The 12227-nt window shown below is 37.8% G+C and overlaps 1 protein-coding gene across 4 annotated transcripts in view; it reads left to right on the forward strand.

Moving 5' to 3' along the window:
* KYNU (kynureninase) overlaps positions 1 to 12227 on the forward strand; it is a 124119-nt gene that overhangs the window by 11895 nt on the left and 99997 nt on the right. Inside the window, exons 1-3 of one of the 4 annotated variants that reach the window (XM_045782592.2) lie at positions 4361 to 4473; positions 4839 to 4879; positions 10867 to 11049. In XM_045782592.2, coding sequence (XP_045638548.1) covers positions 10881 to 11049 — 169 coding nt within the window. In that variant the 5' untranslated portion in view covers positions 4361 to 4473; positions 4839 to 4879; positions 10867 to 10880. Of the gene's footprint in view, positions 1 to 4360; positions 4474 to 4838; positions 4880 to 6260; positions 6486 to 10866; positions 11050 to 12227 lie in introns of those variants that run through there. The other 3 variants (XM_087859550.1, XM_045782597.2, XM_045782606.2) reach the window with 3 other exon arrangements.

Consider the following 12227-nt stretch of genomic DNA (forward strand, 5'->3'; position numbering starts at 1 on the left):
AGTTGGTCTGGGTGTGGTGTTGACTTCTAGTCCCCTCCCTGTGACAAGAGTCAATCATCCTGGTTGAGGGAACTCCCAGGGAGGGGATTGATAACTGAATTCCTTTGGAAGGATCTGTCTTCAGGCTGATTGGGGAGCTCAGAGAGATCTTTTCCCCTTTGCTGTTTACATTCCTGCAGCTCAAGATAATCCATACACGACAGCGACATATGGTGGCAAGTTCTGAATTCCTGCAGTCATATTTTGGAGGGGCGCATTCTGCTATCCTTCCATGCCCAAATTTGTGACTGCAGCTTCTTATCAGTTCTTCCCCAACTTGCTCCCTGAGGTTGAGGTTTTCTTTCACTTCTCAGAACACTTTTGTTAAGAGTAAGACCGGGATTGGCCACCGAGCAGCTCTGTATTCAATCTCATCACCCATTTCTACTCATGGAACATTTAGCATTAGAGTGTCATAGATGGATGTGTAGCCTAGGATTCTTACACAAACAAGTGGCTGCACTGAATTTAATTCGGTAAATAATACAGCAAACACCCACTGAAGTCTACTATTTGCCTGGCACTGGTTTAGCTATGGTAGATAAGCCCAGAAAAACAAGGGAAATGTAAGGACTACCCCTGAAGTGGGAGAGCGAGGTTCTTGTTGCACAGAGTCCAAGAATGAATCTCGTGGACAAAGGAGAGTGAGTAAAGCGATTTAAGTTTATTAAGCAAGGACACAGACAAAAAGCTCTCAGGAGTGAGAGGGAGGGGGTCTCGACAGGGTTGCCAATGTGGGCCTCCACTGGCGGTCTTTCATTTAGAACTGACTAGGGAACGCATGGCCTTATCATTCTTGTGATGTTTTAGTTTGAGTAAGGACTGGTGATGACATCTTTAATGGCTTACTTCTTTTTTAGGGCCTGGTTATTCTTTGTTGGGGACAGGTGATTATCGTAAAAAAGACACTCCCCCCACAGGCCTAGGGCAGGGTGGTCTGTTTTTTCCCTAATCTCTGGTTTCCTTGCATTTCCACATTTTTGGGATTTTTGTGAGCCTGATCAAGGATTCCCCTATCTACTTTTCCCTACCTAGCCCCACCTGTCCTTTACTCACCCCTAGGAAGAAAAGAACTTCCCTTATATCCCTAATCATCAATTTTGTGGGAAGAAACTGAATCATTTTGATAAAAATGTAACTAATTTAACAGATATTTGTTTAGCTCCATTTTATGGACAAGGTGCTAAGGAGGGTAAAATCAAAGTCTTTACCTTTTAGATATTTGTCATTTTGTAGGCAAAATGATATATATATGGAAATTAATAGACAACTGAATTAATACAACAGTTTATCCTGGCAACAACATATTTCTTCTTCTTCTTCTTTCCAAAAAAGAAGAAATGGAAGCTCAATCTATTCTCTTTTCCCTCCACAGGGGGCACGTAAGTGGAACTTATTTTCATCACTCCCTCCAAGGCTTGATATTTCACAATTCCTTTATATTTTTAGGGCAGGATATCCCTGGCATTTAGCTTTGTGCCTGATGCAAAGAATATGCTTAATACTTTTTTTTTAATGAATGAAGTGTCAAAAACAGGATAATAGACCCATAATGTAGTCACTTAAGCTAAGCCCCACATCACCAAACTGAGATTTAATTATAGTTTTGTTCCCCTCCCCCCAAAATGGAATCTTAAACCACTCAAACAGGAAGTATCTGATCAGCAGTAATTAGGTAATCCAGCTGAAAACCCATGCCATGCCCGAAGGGAACGTGACCCTGCCATAACTAATCTGATTTTTTATTTAATCTAGCCTAATATTTTTGCTCCAGCTTCCTTCTTTCTATGAGTCTTTCATTTTGTACAGCTCCTAGGAGCCCCTTTCTCTCTGCTAAATTCAGTGCTGCCAGATTTGTGAACTGTTGAATAAAGCCAGTTAAGATCTTTAAAATTTACTTGGTTGAATTTTGCTTTTTAGCAGAAGGTAACAAATTAAAAAAGAGATTTACAAAACATAAGGAATAGGAATGTAGCCTAGAGCTCTAAGCAAGTTCTTTAACAGTGGTGTTAAAAAGGCAAAATTCAACTGAGTAAATTTGAAGAGCTGATTAGATTTATTAAAGGATTCATGAATTGGGCAGCATCTCATCTAGCAAGTAGTGGGGAGCTGTAGTGGTTCTAACAATGGAGTTTTTATAGGAAGGAGGGCGGCCCAAGAAAGTTACTAGCAAAAGAAAGGATTGTTTCAGGCAAGACCACCTTCCTATATAGGGAAGGGCAGGGGATCTTATCACAGGGCAGATTCATATTTTGATAGAATGCCTTCTAACACTACTATCAGAGATTTTAGAAAAACTAATGTGCAAATAAGACCTTGATAGGTAAATCTGTAGCTCTATTTCTATCTCTGTATTCGCAGTCAGTAGTGAAAGGAGTGTGATTCTTCACCGAAAATGACACATACTCCAGGCCAGGCTCACTTCCTGGATATAAGAATCAATCTTCCAAAGTTCTTACAGCCCAAGAAATAAATAAAACAGAAAAAAAAATGTGCAAATTTTGAGACACCCAGACCTGATTCAAAGTTTTACTCTTTCAACTTAATAAAATAAGGATATATGACTCACTTTGTAGGAGTATCGTAAAAGTAGGATTGATGAAATGAAATATATTTTTTCTTTGTTCAATGACTTGTATTAAATTAATTTCATGTGTTTTATCCCCCTCTTTGGAGACTGAAAGGTAATACTTTTTTCTAATTAATTTGGGGGGAAGAAAAAAGAATGTGTCACTTATGGACTTATGTGTCTTATTACTCTAGCTTTCTACATGCATTGCTTTGTATTTTAGTAATTTTCTGAGAAAGGCAATTTAGGTCCATTTGATAGATGGCATACTGAGCTTCAAAGAGGGTTAGGCAAATTGTCCCACGTTATACAGTGAACATATGGTAGAGATGATTAAATCAAATAATGCTTTAGCTGGTATGTTTTGGATGCTCAAAAAAGCATAGGCATGCATACAAAAGGGTTCAATTATTCAGGCCCATTCTCTATCTTTATTTTTTTTTTTCATTTTTAAAAACTTTAGGGGTGCCTCGGTGGCTCAGTCATTAAGCGTCTGCCTTTAGCTCAGGTCATGATCTCAGGGTCCTGGGATCCAGCCCACATCGGGCTCCCAGCTCAGCAGAAAGCCTGCTTCTCCCTCATCCACTCCCCCTGCTTGTGTTCCCTCTCTCCCTGTGTCTCTCTCTGTCAAAAAAATAAAATGTTAAAAAAAAAAAAACCATTAATCTCAGTATAGTTAACATATAGTGTTATATTAGTTTCAGGTGTACAATATAGTGATTCAACAGTTCTCTACATTACTCAGTGCTCATCGTGGTAAGTGTATTCTTAATCCCCTTCACCTATTGCACCCATCCCCCCACCACCTGCCCTCTGCTAACCATCAGTTTGTTCTCTACAGTTAAGAGTGTTTTGGGGGCTCCTGGGTGGCTCAGTCCAACTCTTGATCTCAGATCAGGTCTTGATCTCAGGGTTGAGAGTTCAAGCCCTGTGTTGAGCTCCATACTGGGTGTGGAGTCCACTTTAAAAAAAAAAAAATGTGTTTTTGGTTTGTCTCCTTTTTTCTCTCCCCTCCCTTTTTTTAGAGATAAGAGTGTGCATTCGATGGGGTGGGGGGTTTGGGGGCTTAGAAGCAGAGGGAGAGAGAGAATCTTAAGATGGCTCTCTGCCCTGTGCAGAGGCCAACACAGGGCTCCATCTCATGGCCCTGAGATCATGACCACAGCCAAAATCAAAATTTGAATGCTTAACTGACTGAGCCATTCAGGCACCCTGATTTGTTTTGTTCCTTTAATTGCACGTACGAGTGAGATCATAGGGTATTCGTCTTTCTCTGACTGGTTATTGTACTTCACATTATATTCTCTAGATCCATCCATGTTGTTACAAACCAGTTGCTATCTTTAGTCTTCTTTCTGAAACTTTACTCTTTGATTTTATACTTAAAAGGATATTTACCCAAACACCTGAGCTCAGGGACAAGCATAAAAAGATAACAGAGGTGGAACAATAGAGAGATGATAGGCTTAAAGGAATAATTTGCATTTATTAAGTTTTCCAGGCTACTTTCCACTTGATCTTCAAACTCTTTCTTCCTTGTCTTGTTAAATGACTAAATTGATAATTTAGAAATTTTTTAAATGTACCTATTGGGCAATAAACTATATTCTAGAGTTGAGAACCTATTTTAAAACTGTTGGCTAAAATATTCATTTGTTAAACATCAAACGGCCTGTAGACTAGGAACTCACACTGCATTTGACTGCTGGGCACAGCCTCAAAATCCAAGTTTCCTTTATTCCCAGAATTGGGAAAGAACTTCTCTCCTGTCCTTAGTGTATTCCAGAGCCCAAAGCAAGAAGAAATGCAAATTTGGAAATGAGCTCCTGAGCAAACTCATTAGTTCAGCTTACACACAAACAAAGGTACTGTATTTAGTCGGTAGGATCCTTATAGGATATAGCTCACGTGCCCAAAGTTTAAGCAGTTGGAAGGCAAGGCGTGTTTAGAGTCTAAAGGGCAGAGCTGCTTAGGGGGACAGCGCGCTGAAGGAGCCCTACCTGTTTGAACTAGACTAAGAGCAGCATTTTGCTTAGATGTTTGTCAGTGACCGGAGATTCACTCTCAGTTTAGAAAGAGGAGAGGAACTAAAGTTAGCTCACAAATTCCCCTCAGGGTGGAGTCTGAGCATAAGTGCCCTGAACTTCTCCCCCTGAGTCCTGACCTGTAAGTTTTCAAGGAAATCTTGAGAGGTTTTTTTTTTTTTCTTTCTTTCTTTCTTTTTTAATAGGAGACTGGGAGCTGTGAACCCCATCGTTGGAATCCTAGCTGGTAAGCGGAGATGCTGATAATACACTCCGTACACAAATATATAGTCAGTGATTTTTCCAAAGGAAAATTCTCTCTGCTAGAATCCTTGTTATAATGTTTTAGAGGTTTCTTCTGCCAATTTCTTCTCTTTTTGTTTCTCCAAATTATCTTCATAGAAACAGCACGATCCTGTAATGTGCAACCCCCCACACTTTAAAATGTTGGGTGAAATAGAGCTCCTCACCAGTGTCCTGCTGTCACTAGTACTACGCGATTCATTTAGCACAAGGTGATTACGTTTGACTAATTGAAGTTAATTCTGTAGTTACTTGGGTTTAAATGTTAAGATTAGATAAAAATTCAGATCTTTTAAAAAAAGTATTAGGTCTTATGTTTTCTGATAATTCTAGTTGTCTTACGGTGCCATTAGTCATATTCAGTATTTATTTGGAGAAGTGAAAATGTCTATTTCATAAGCAGGGTTTCTTCCCTTTCATTTTACGAAATATTTGCCTAAGAATGGAGAGTTGGTACACTTTTATTTCATAGCAAAAAAAAAAAAAAAAGTTTTTTTCTTTCCTGCTTTTATTTTGAGGAGGGTGGGAGTTTTTTTAGGGGTAACGTTAGAGCAAATGCCTTGATCTTACTAATGGGATATGCTCAGTATGTAATTCATATGATCATTGACATGAAACATGCAGTTGCAGAAGTGAACAGTGATACATTTAGAGAATACTGCTCTGTGCACCTGTATTAAATAACATTTTCTTTCTCACTTAAAAGCTTTGCTCTTTCTTTATAATTTGCTTTGCCAGCTTCTAAACTTTGAACTCATGTGTAATTTGCTAATTTCAAGCACGAAACTTGAAACTGTGTGAAGATTAACCACTGAGTATTCACAGTCATTTAACTATTTAACCTTAGACGCAGAGGTGACTGGAAGGTCCTGAATTTCATGATTCCGTGAAAACAATCATTTTTTATAAAAGTTTTAGCTTTAAAGTTATAGCTGCCTAATAAAATTGACAGAACACAATTTACAAAATTTCAAAAGCTAAATTGAGGGTAAAATGGCAATTTCCATCACAAGGTATTACTATTAGAAGATATTATGAACATATCTTTTATCTCTGTATAAAGGAATTTACCTAATTAATTTCATTTGATCCTAACCATGAATCTCTGAAGAAAGTAGAACTTAAGTTAGTTTTATATAACATTGCAGCACAGAGAAGTTAGGTGACTTGACTAAGAACAAATGTGTATATATACCCACCTTCTTAATGAAATCAAAATTAAATACACGAAATATAAAATTCGGAGTTTTTTAACTTGAATTGATTTTTTTTTTTCCAGTAAGAGCATGTCAATTTATTTGCAAATGGTAAACCTAGAGGAGGCACAAAATTGTGGCTTGTGAAGCACTAATTGCCTTAGCTGGTGAGTGCAGAATGAAGCAGCAACTATTCCTAGTAAATAAATACTTCCTTGGAGCGAGGCACTCCCGTATTGTGCGCCCTGAGGATTGTATTCACTTCTGGTGTTGGCAGTGCATTTGGGCAGGTGAGACCAGGTGTGTTCTCCCTGAAAGCCTAATTCACCAGCAGGTATTTCACTCTCTGTGCAGGTGAGTTTGTGACATTTGGGCTGTAACAGGCCCAGAAGAGGGACCAGCCTCTTTAACCTCTGCCTGGCTGGGATTAGACTAGAAGGTTTGATTAAAAAGAGTAGATGGATTTTTCTGCTGTAGTTTGCAGGTGGAGTAAAGGCTGAAAAAAAGAATGAAGTTAGGGGAAAAAGAGAATGAGCCAAAGAAACATTTTTCAAAAATCATAAAGTAAGATAAAAGGAAAAATAAAGAGCGGCAGGAATTCTGCTCTTTGCGTTCTACCCACACGCTATGCCAACATGGCTGACACCGTTCCTCAGGTGAAGTGCAGTCCCAAACAGTGGACTCTATTATTATCCTTCTCTCACCTTTTAGTTTCTAATCTCTTGATTCCAGAGTTTGGTCTGGAAGTAGAAGAAAATTATTCTGACCCCTCAAGATTGTTACAAGGATTAAATAAGAAGCAAATATAAGAAGGCTAATGAGTTAATATGAATATCTTATTTTATATTTTAAGGTTTTATTTATTTATTTGAGAGAGAGAATGAGTGCAGGGAGGGTCAGAGGAAGAAGCAAACTCCCCGCTGAGCAGGGAGCCTGATACGGGACTGGATCCTGGGACTCCAGAATCTTGACCTGAGCCAAAGGCAGCCGCTTAACCAACTGAGCCACCCCAGTGCCCCCGGATAACTTTTGTTAAATAAAGTTGGATTTTACTGGGAATATGATGGTAGCAAACTAATCTGTATGCTTAAGTAAGCTGTTCAGAGTTTACAGTCAAGCCCAGTGAACCCTCAAAGTTCTGACTCTCCAAAGAAATCCCTAGATAATAAGGCAAGATCTTCTGATTCTTAGTCTCATTGAAAATGTTTTTCTAATTAATTTCCATGTGGTTGGAATGAGAATGGCATCCCTCTAGGAATAGTCATTAATACTGTGAAATAATTCAAGCTATTTTGTGCATTCTTACTAAACTGCTGTTTTAGGGGAACACTCTATCTAAAAGCCACTGCAGGAATGGAATGGCTACAAAGATGCATTCAACAAGATTCAGGCCTCCAGGCAGAATATATATAGTTTAGTAGGGTGGACCAACAATTCAATCAAGCCACCAAAAGTAATGTGTTTATAATAAAAACATACTTGATAGGCAGAAAACAGTTCATGGGATTCTCAGGACAGCCAATTCTCTAGGTGACCTTCCAGGCCTTAGAAGTAGTTTGTTGCATGGAAGGATTCAATGATTCTTCAGACTGGTTTATCCTGTAACCTTTCAGGACACATAACTGTTCCATCCCCTGCTATTGCATAACTAAGTTGGTTCTTATTTGCTTCTGAAATTGCTTCATATTTTAACGATCAGTGGTTCTGCTTGACTTTGAAAAATTGAGTAGCTCAGGGCAATACTCCTAGATCCAACCATCTTATCATTGCTTTCTATGCTTTTTAAAAATTTTTGCTCCCATTTCCAGCTGTATAAATAACTGTCTCATAGCTCAGATTCCTAAAAGAATTTGATTAGATGCTCAGCTAAACACCATCATGACTGGCTAAAGCATTCACAGCAAGTCACTCACAGACCTTTGACAAGCAATGCATTGTCTCCGGTGAGTCAAGTGTCCAGCAGAGGTCTAGTCAATTGTGACCAGGCAATGTGAAGTGGTAGAGACACTGTCATCTCTATGCAAAAAGCAGACTATTTCATCAGAAGGCAAAAAGGTGGAAACCTATGCAGAATCAAGTTGTAGGTGTGGCAACATATTTAAGCTTTCCCAACCACAGAGGCATCTAAATAAATACAGTATCTTGCAGGATGCATTACTTATGAATAAAAGTGTGCTCTTAAGTGTTATAGGTATCCAGAGGAAGAAAAACTACTTTTAGTTGAGAAAACATGACAGGCCTCATGAGAGGGGGAAAATAAAAGTAGCATTTGAACTAAGGCTTTGAAGGTGACTGGCATGTGAATATGCAGAAAAGGAAGTAGAACATTTTAGGCAAAGGGAATGCATGAGAAAAATCACAGAGATAGAAAACTTCGTGAAAAAGACAAATAATAACTTAGTATGGTCAGATATGGAAAGAACTGTCAACACTAATGTTGAAATCACTGACATTTTGTACAAAAGCATGGATTGGAGCAATTGGCAGCCATTATTGGCATCAAAGCTAAAAGCATGCTCAGATCAAGCTCAGTATCCTTACTTGAGAATATACAGAATAGCTTATCAGGGGGACCACTGGCAATTGAGAAAGGAAGAGGTCAAATGAAGAAGAAGAATTCCAGTTTAGAGAATAGGAAGTATGCTTGTTTTACTGGTATTGTATAACATTCGGACATGCGACTCTTTATTGCCTCAACACTGGGGTCTGTTGGTTGGGGTGGGAGAAAAGAGGGTGTTGAGTAGAAGACAGATGATTGATGGAGATTTGAGAGCCTCATCTCTGTTAGTTTTAGGTAGGTCTTAGGATTTCTAGGCTTTAAGTATAGTCTGTGAGTTGAAAAATACCAAGCTTACATCTTGTGATCTAATTTTCTTCTGAGCTGCAGACCCAAATACCCAATAGCCAGTTTGTTATTTCTACTTCAGATTTCATGTGTCCTAAATAGAACTTTGATTTCCCTCAAAATTTTTCTTCCTTAGGTATTTCTTATTTCACCACTTTCATCATATTTGCTCAGGTTCCTCACCAGAGAAAAATCTATCTGCCTTTCCTCCAAAATATATAATGAAGCCACACACTTCTCTGCTTTTCTCCTCATCACATTTAATCCACTATCATTTTCCCCTGAACTGCTAAAATAACCTGAATCTGCCCCCTTTTCAACTCCTCCTAACTCATCAGAGAGCAGAAAAACTGATTTTTATTTCACGCAAAATTGTGTCCTATCTCTTTTCCGACTCAGGACTCTCTAGCAATTTCCTATTAAACTTAGAAAAATCAAACTCCTTTCTGGCTTCAGAGTTCTTCATAATTAACTTCTGCCCCCTGCCTTCTTTACTACATAGTGTCTCCTTCTCCCTTACTTCCTTAGTGCATTAGCTGAACTGGCCAAGCTTGTCCCCACCACAGGATCTGTGTATTTTCTAATCATCTTCTCTAGTTCCTGGTCATCACATGTTTGATTCCATGACATGTTTCATATACGCACGTAGATCCCTGCCTCCAAGAGATGCACTTGACCCTCCCCCTGAGGAGGTCATTCCATACCCTAGTGACTCTCTGTCCCATTACTCTGCTTTTTTTATTCATAGCTCTTGAAACTCTCTGGAATTACATTATTTAATTATATTTTTCATTTTCCATTAAAAAGTAAACTCTAAAAATGTCTTACTTACACACGATCCTTTACAGGGCTCTTTCATCAGTGCTTAGAGCTACGTGGTTGGTGTTCCGCAAGTGCTAGTTGAAAGATAGACGAATGGAGGAATGCCTAAGTGGAACCACAAAAGTATAAATTTGTAAATCAGGCTACCTGAGAAATTTTTTTTCCTCTAATACTATTCTTGCTCAATTTCAAAAAAGCTAAAACTTTGGGAAATATAAATAAATCAATATAAAGAAAGTTGGGGTCAAGTTTAAGAATATGTAGTTAAATTTTTATTGTTTCTTCCTCCCCCACCCAGGAAATTTAAGCTTTCTTTCCAAAATTGTGAGAAATTTTAAATGATGATTAAACAGAGCAAAGGGTAGTTTCAGAAAATATCACGGGGTTCTGCTTTGTCCTAAGATGGAATATATAGTTTTAAAGAGAAGTTTCTCTTTATCAGTAGCCGGAAGATCTCTTTGGTCTTTATATGGCAAAAATTATTAACATTATTTAAGGTAAAGTTACCTTTCTCATCAATATTGTTTTCATTCACAATAAAGAATTTGTTATGGTTCTATTGTATATATGTCCCTAATTTTAAAGCTGTGATCCAAGAACCGCTGGGAGTAAAATAGTGGAAGCGGGATAGGGAGAAGAACAAGGTAGGTGGGGCACTGTTTCTCTACACTTTTCACAAAAGCATCTTTACTGTTACCCTCAGTAAGACATCTAGAGGAAAAGGGGATGAACTTACCTATGTTTGAAAGTCACTAATATGGTCCATTTTCCAGAAAATAAAAATGGAAAGAGTGAACGTTTATTAAGACCTTACTCTGTCCTACCACCATTACCTAAATTTATTCTTTCAACATCCCTAAGTTACTATCATTTTCTTTATTTCACACATGATTTCTTTATTTCACACATGAGAAAAACTCAGGCCTGAGGTTTAATGCTGTTTGGTTAATTATATTATTTCTGAGGTTGGGAAGATGAGAATCTTAAGACAAAAGGGTTGGCTAATTTTCTACAGAAAAAAAAACGATGATGGCTAAATTATTTTTAAGTATTTATTTTCATTTTTAGAGAAACAACTTATAATGGAGCCTTCACCTCTCGAGTTACCAGCTGACACAGTGCAACGCATTGCATCTGAACTTGGATGTCACCCGACAGATGAGAGGGTCGCCCTCCGCCTTGATGAGGAAGATGAGCTGAGGCACTTCAAGGAGCATTTTCATATCCCCAAAATGCAGGATCTACCTGCCGGTAAGAGCACTGAAAAGGATTTTATTTTTCTTAATTAATTTATTAATTTATTTTTGCTACTGCATGTGTTTATCATAAATCTTAGAAATCATTGTTCTGTTATATAATAGAGCTATTGTAATGATGTCTGAAAAACAGTAAGTTCCTGGTGCTACTAAATCAGCCTGTCAGCCTACCTTAGCCTCAGATTCTTTATGTTCCTTTTCTTCTTCTGAATAAAATACTTGCAGGGTTTTTATACTGTCATCTACTTCTTTGAACAATAGAGTGACTGATTGAAAATTATAGGCAGACGCGTTTACTTGTTCTCTAAGCACTTAGAGCTCAAAACAATTTCTTTTCAATACAGTATTAGAATATCTCTTATTTTGTGGCACCTAGTTTATGATAACATGATATTTGTCTTAGAGGAAATATTATTTTGGGATTTGAGCATATTAAGAAGATGTTATGTGAATAACCAACTTTGTGTGCTGTAAAGATGGCATGTATAAGATTTACCAAAAAAGAAAGAAAGAAAGAAAGAAAGAAAGAAAGAAAGAAAGAAAGAAAGAAAGAAAGAAAGAAAGAAAAGAAAGAGAGAAAGAAAGAAAGAAAGAAAGAAAGAAAGAAAGAAAAGAAAAGAGACAATCAATGACTAAGAAATACAATACTTCATTTTTTTTCTTTTAAATAATATGGTAAGCTGACTCTGTTCTGAGTTTGGGGGATGTCCTATTTTAAAAAAATAGGTAGCACAAATATAAAAATACGACTTTTTAAAATATTTGACTTCGCTCCATTTTACGTCAGTGAAAAAGACTACCAGCTTGAATAGAATTGATCCACCAAAATGATTTTCAGATATTTCATAATTAATTCTCAGTTTTCTTTAGATTAAATGAAGCAGATATAATTTTGGATACTCATAATCCAAAAGCATCAGCTAATATGATTTTAGAATGAGATTGGGTTGCGTAGCTGTCTTATTTGGCGTATATGTTATTATGCAACCCAGGAAGGCACCCTATGAAATTACAGAAGTATAAAATAAGAGAAAGCTCTGTATCCAATTTAAAGTTGCTTAATATCGGGGCGCCTGGGTGGCACAGCGGTTAGGCGTCTGCCTTCGGCTCAGGGCGTGATCCCGGCGTTATGGGATCGAGCCCCACATCAGGCTCTTCCGCTATGAGCCTGCT

This window comes from Ursus americanus, chromosome 1 (genome assembly GCF_024610735.1).
Source record: "Ursus americanus isolate L20-20 chromosome 1, mUrsAme1.1.p, whole genome shotgun sequence".
NCBI classification, from domain to species: Eukaryota; Metazoa; Chordata; class Mammalia; order Carnivora; family Ursidae; genus Ursus; species Ursus americanus.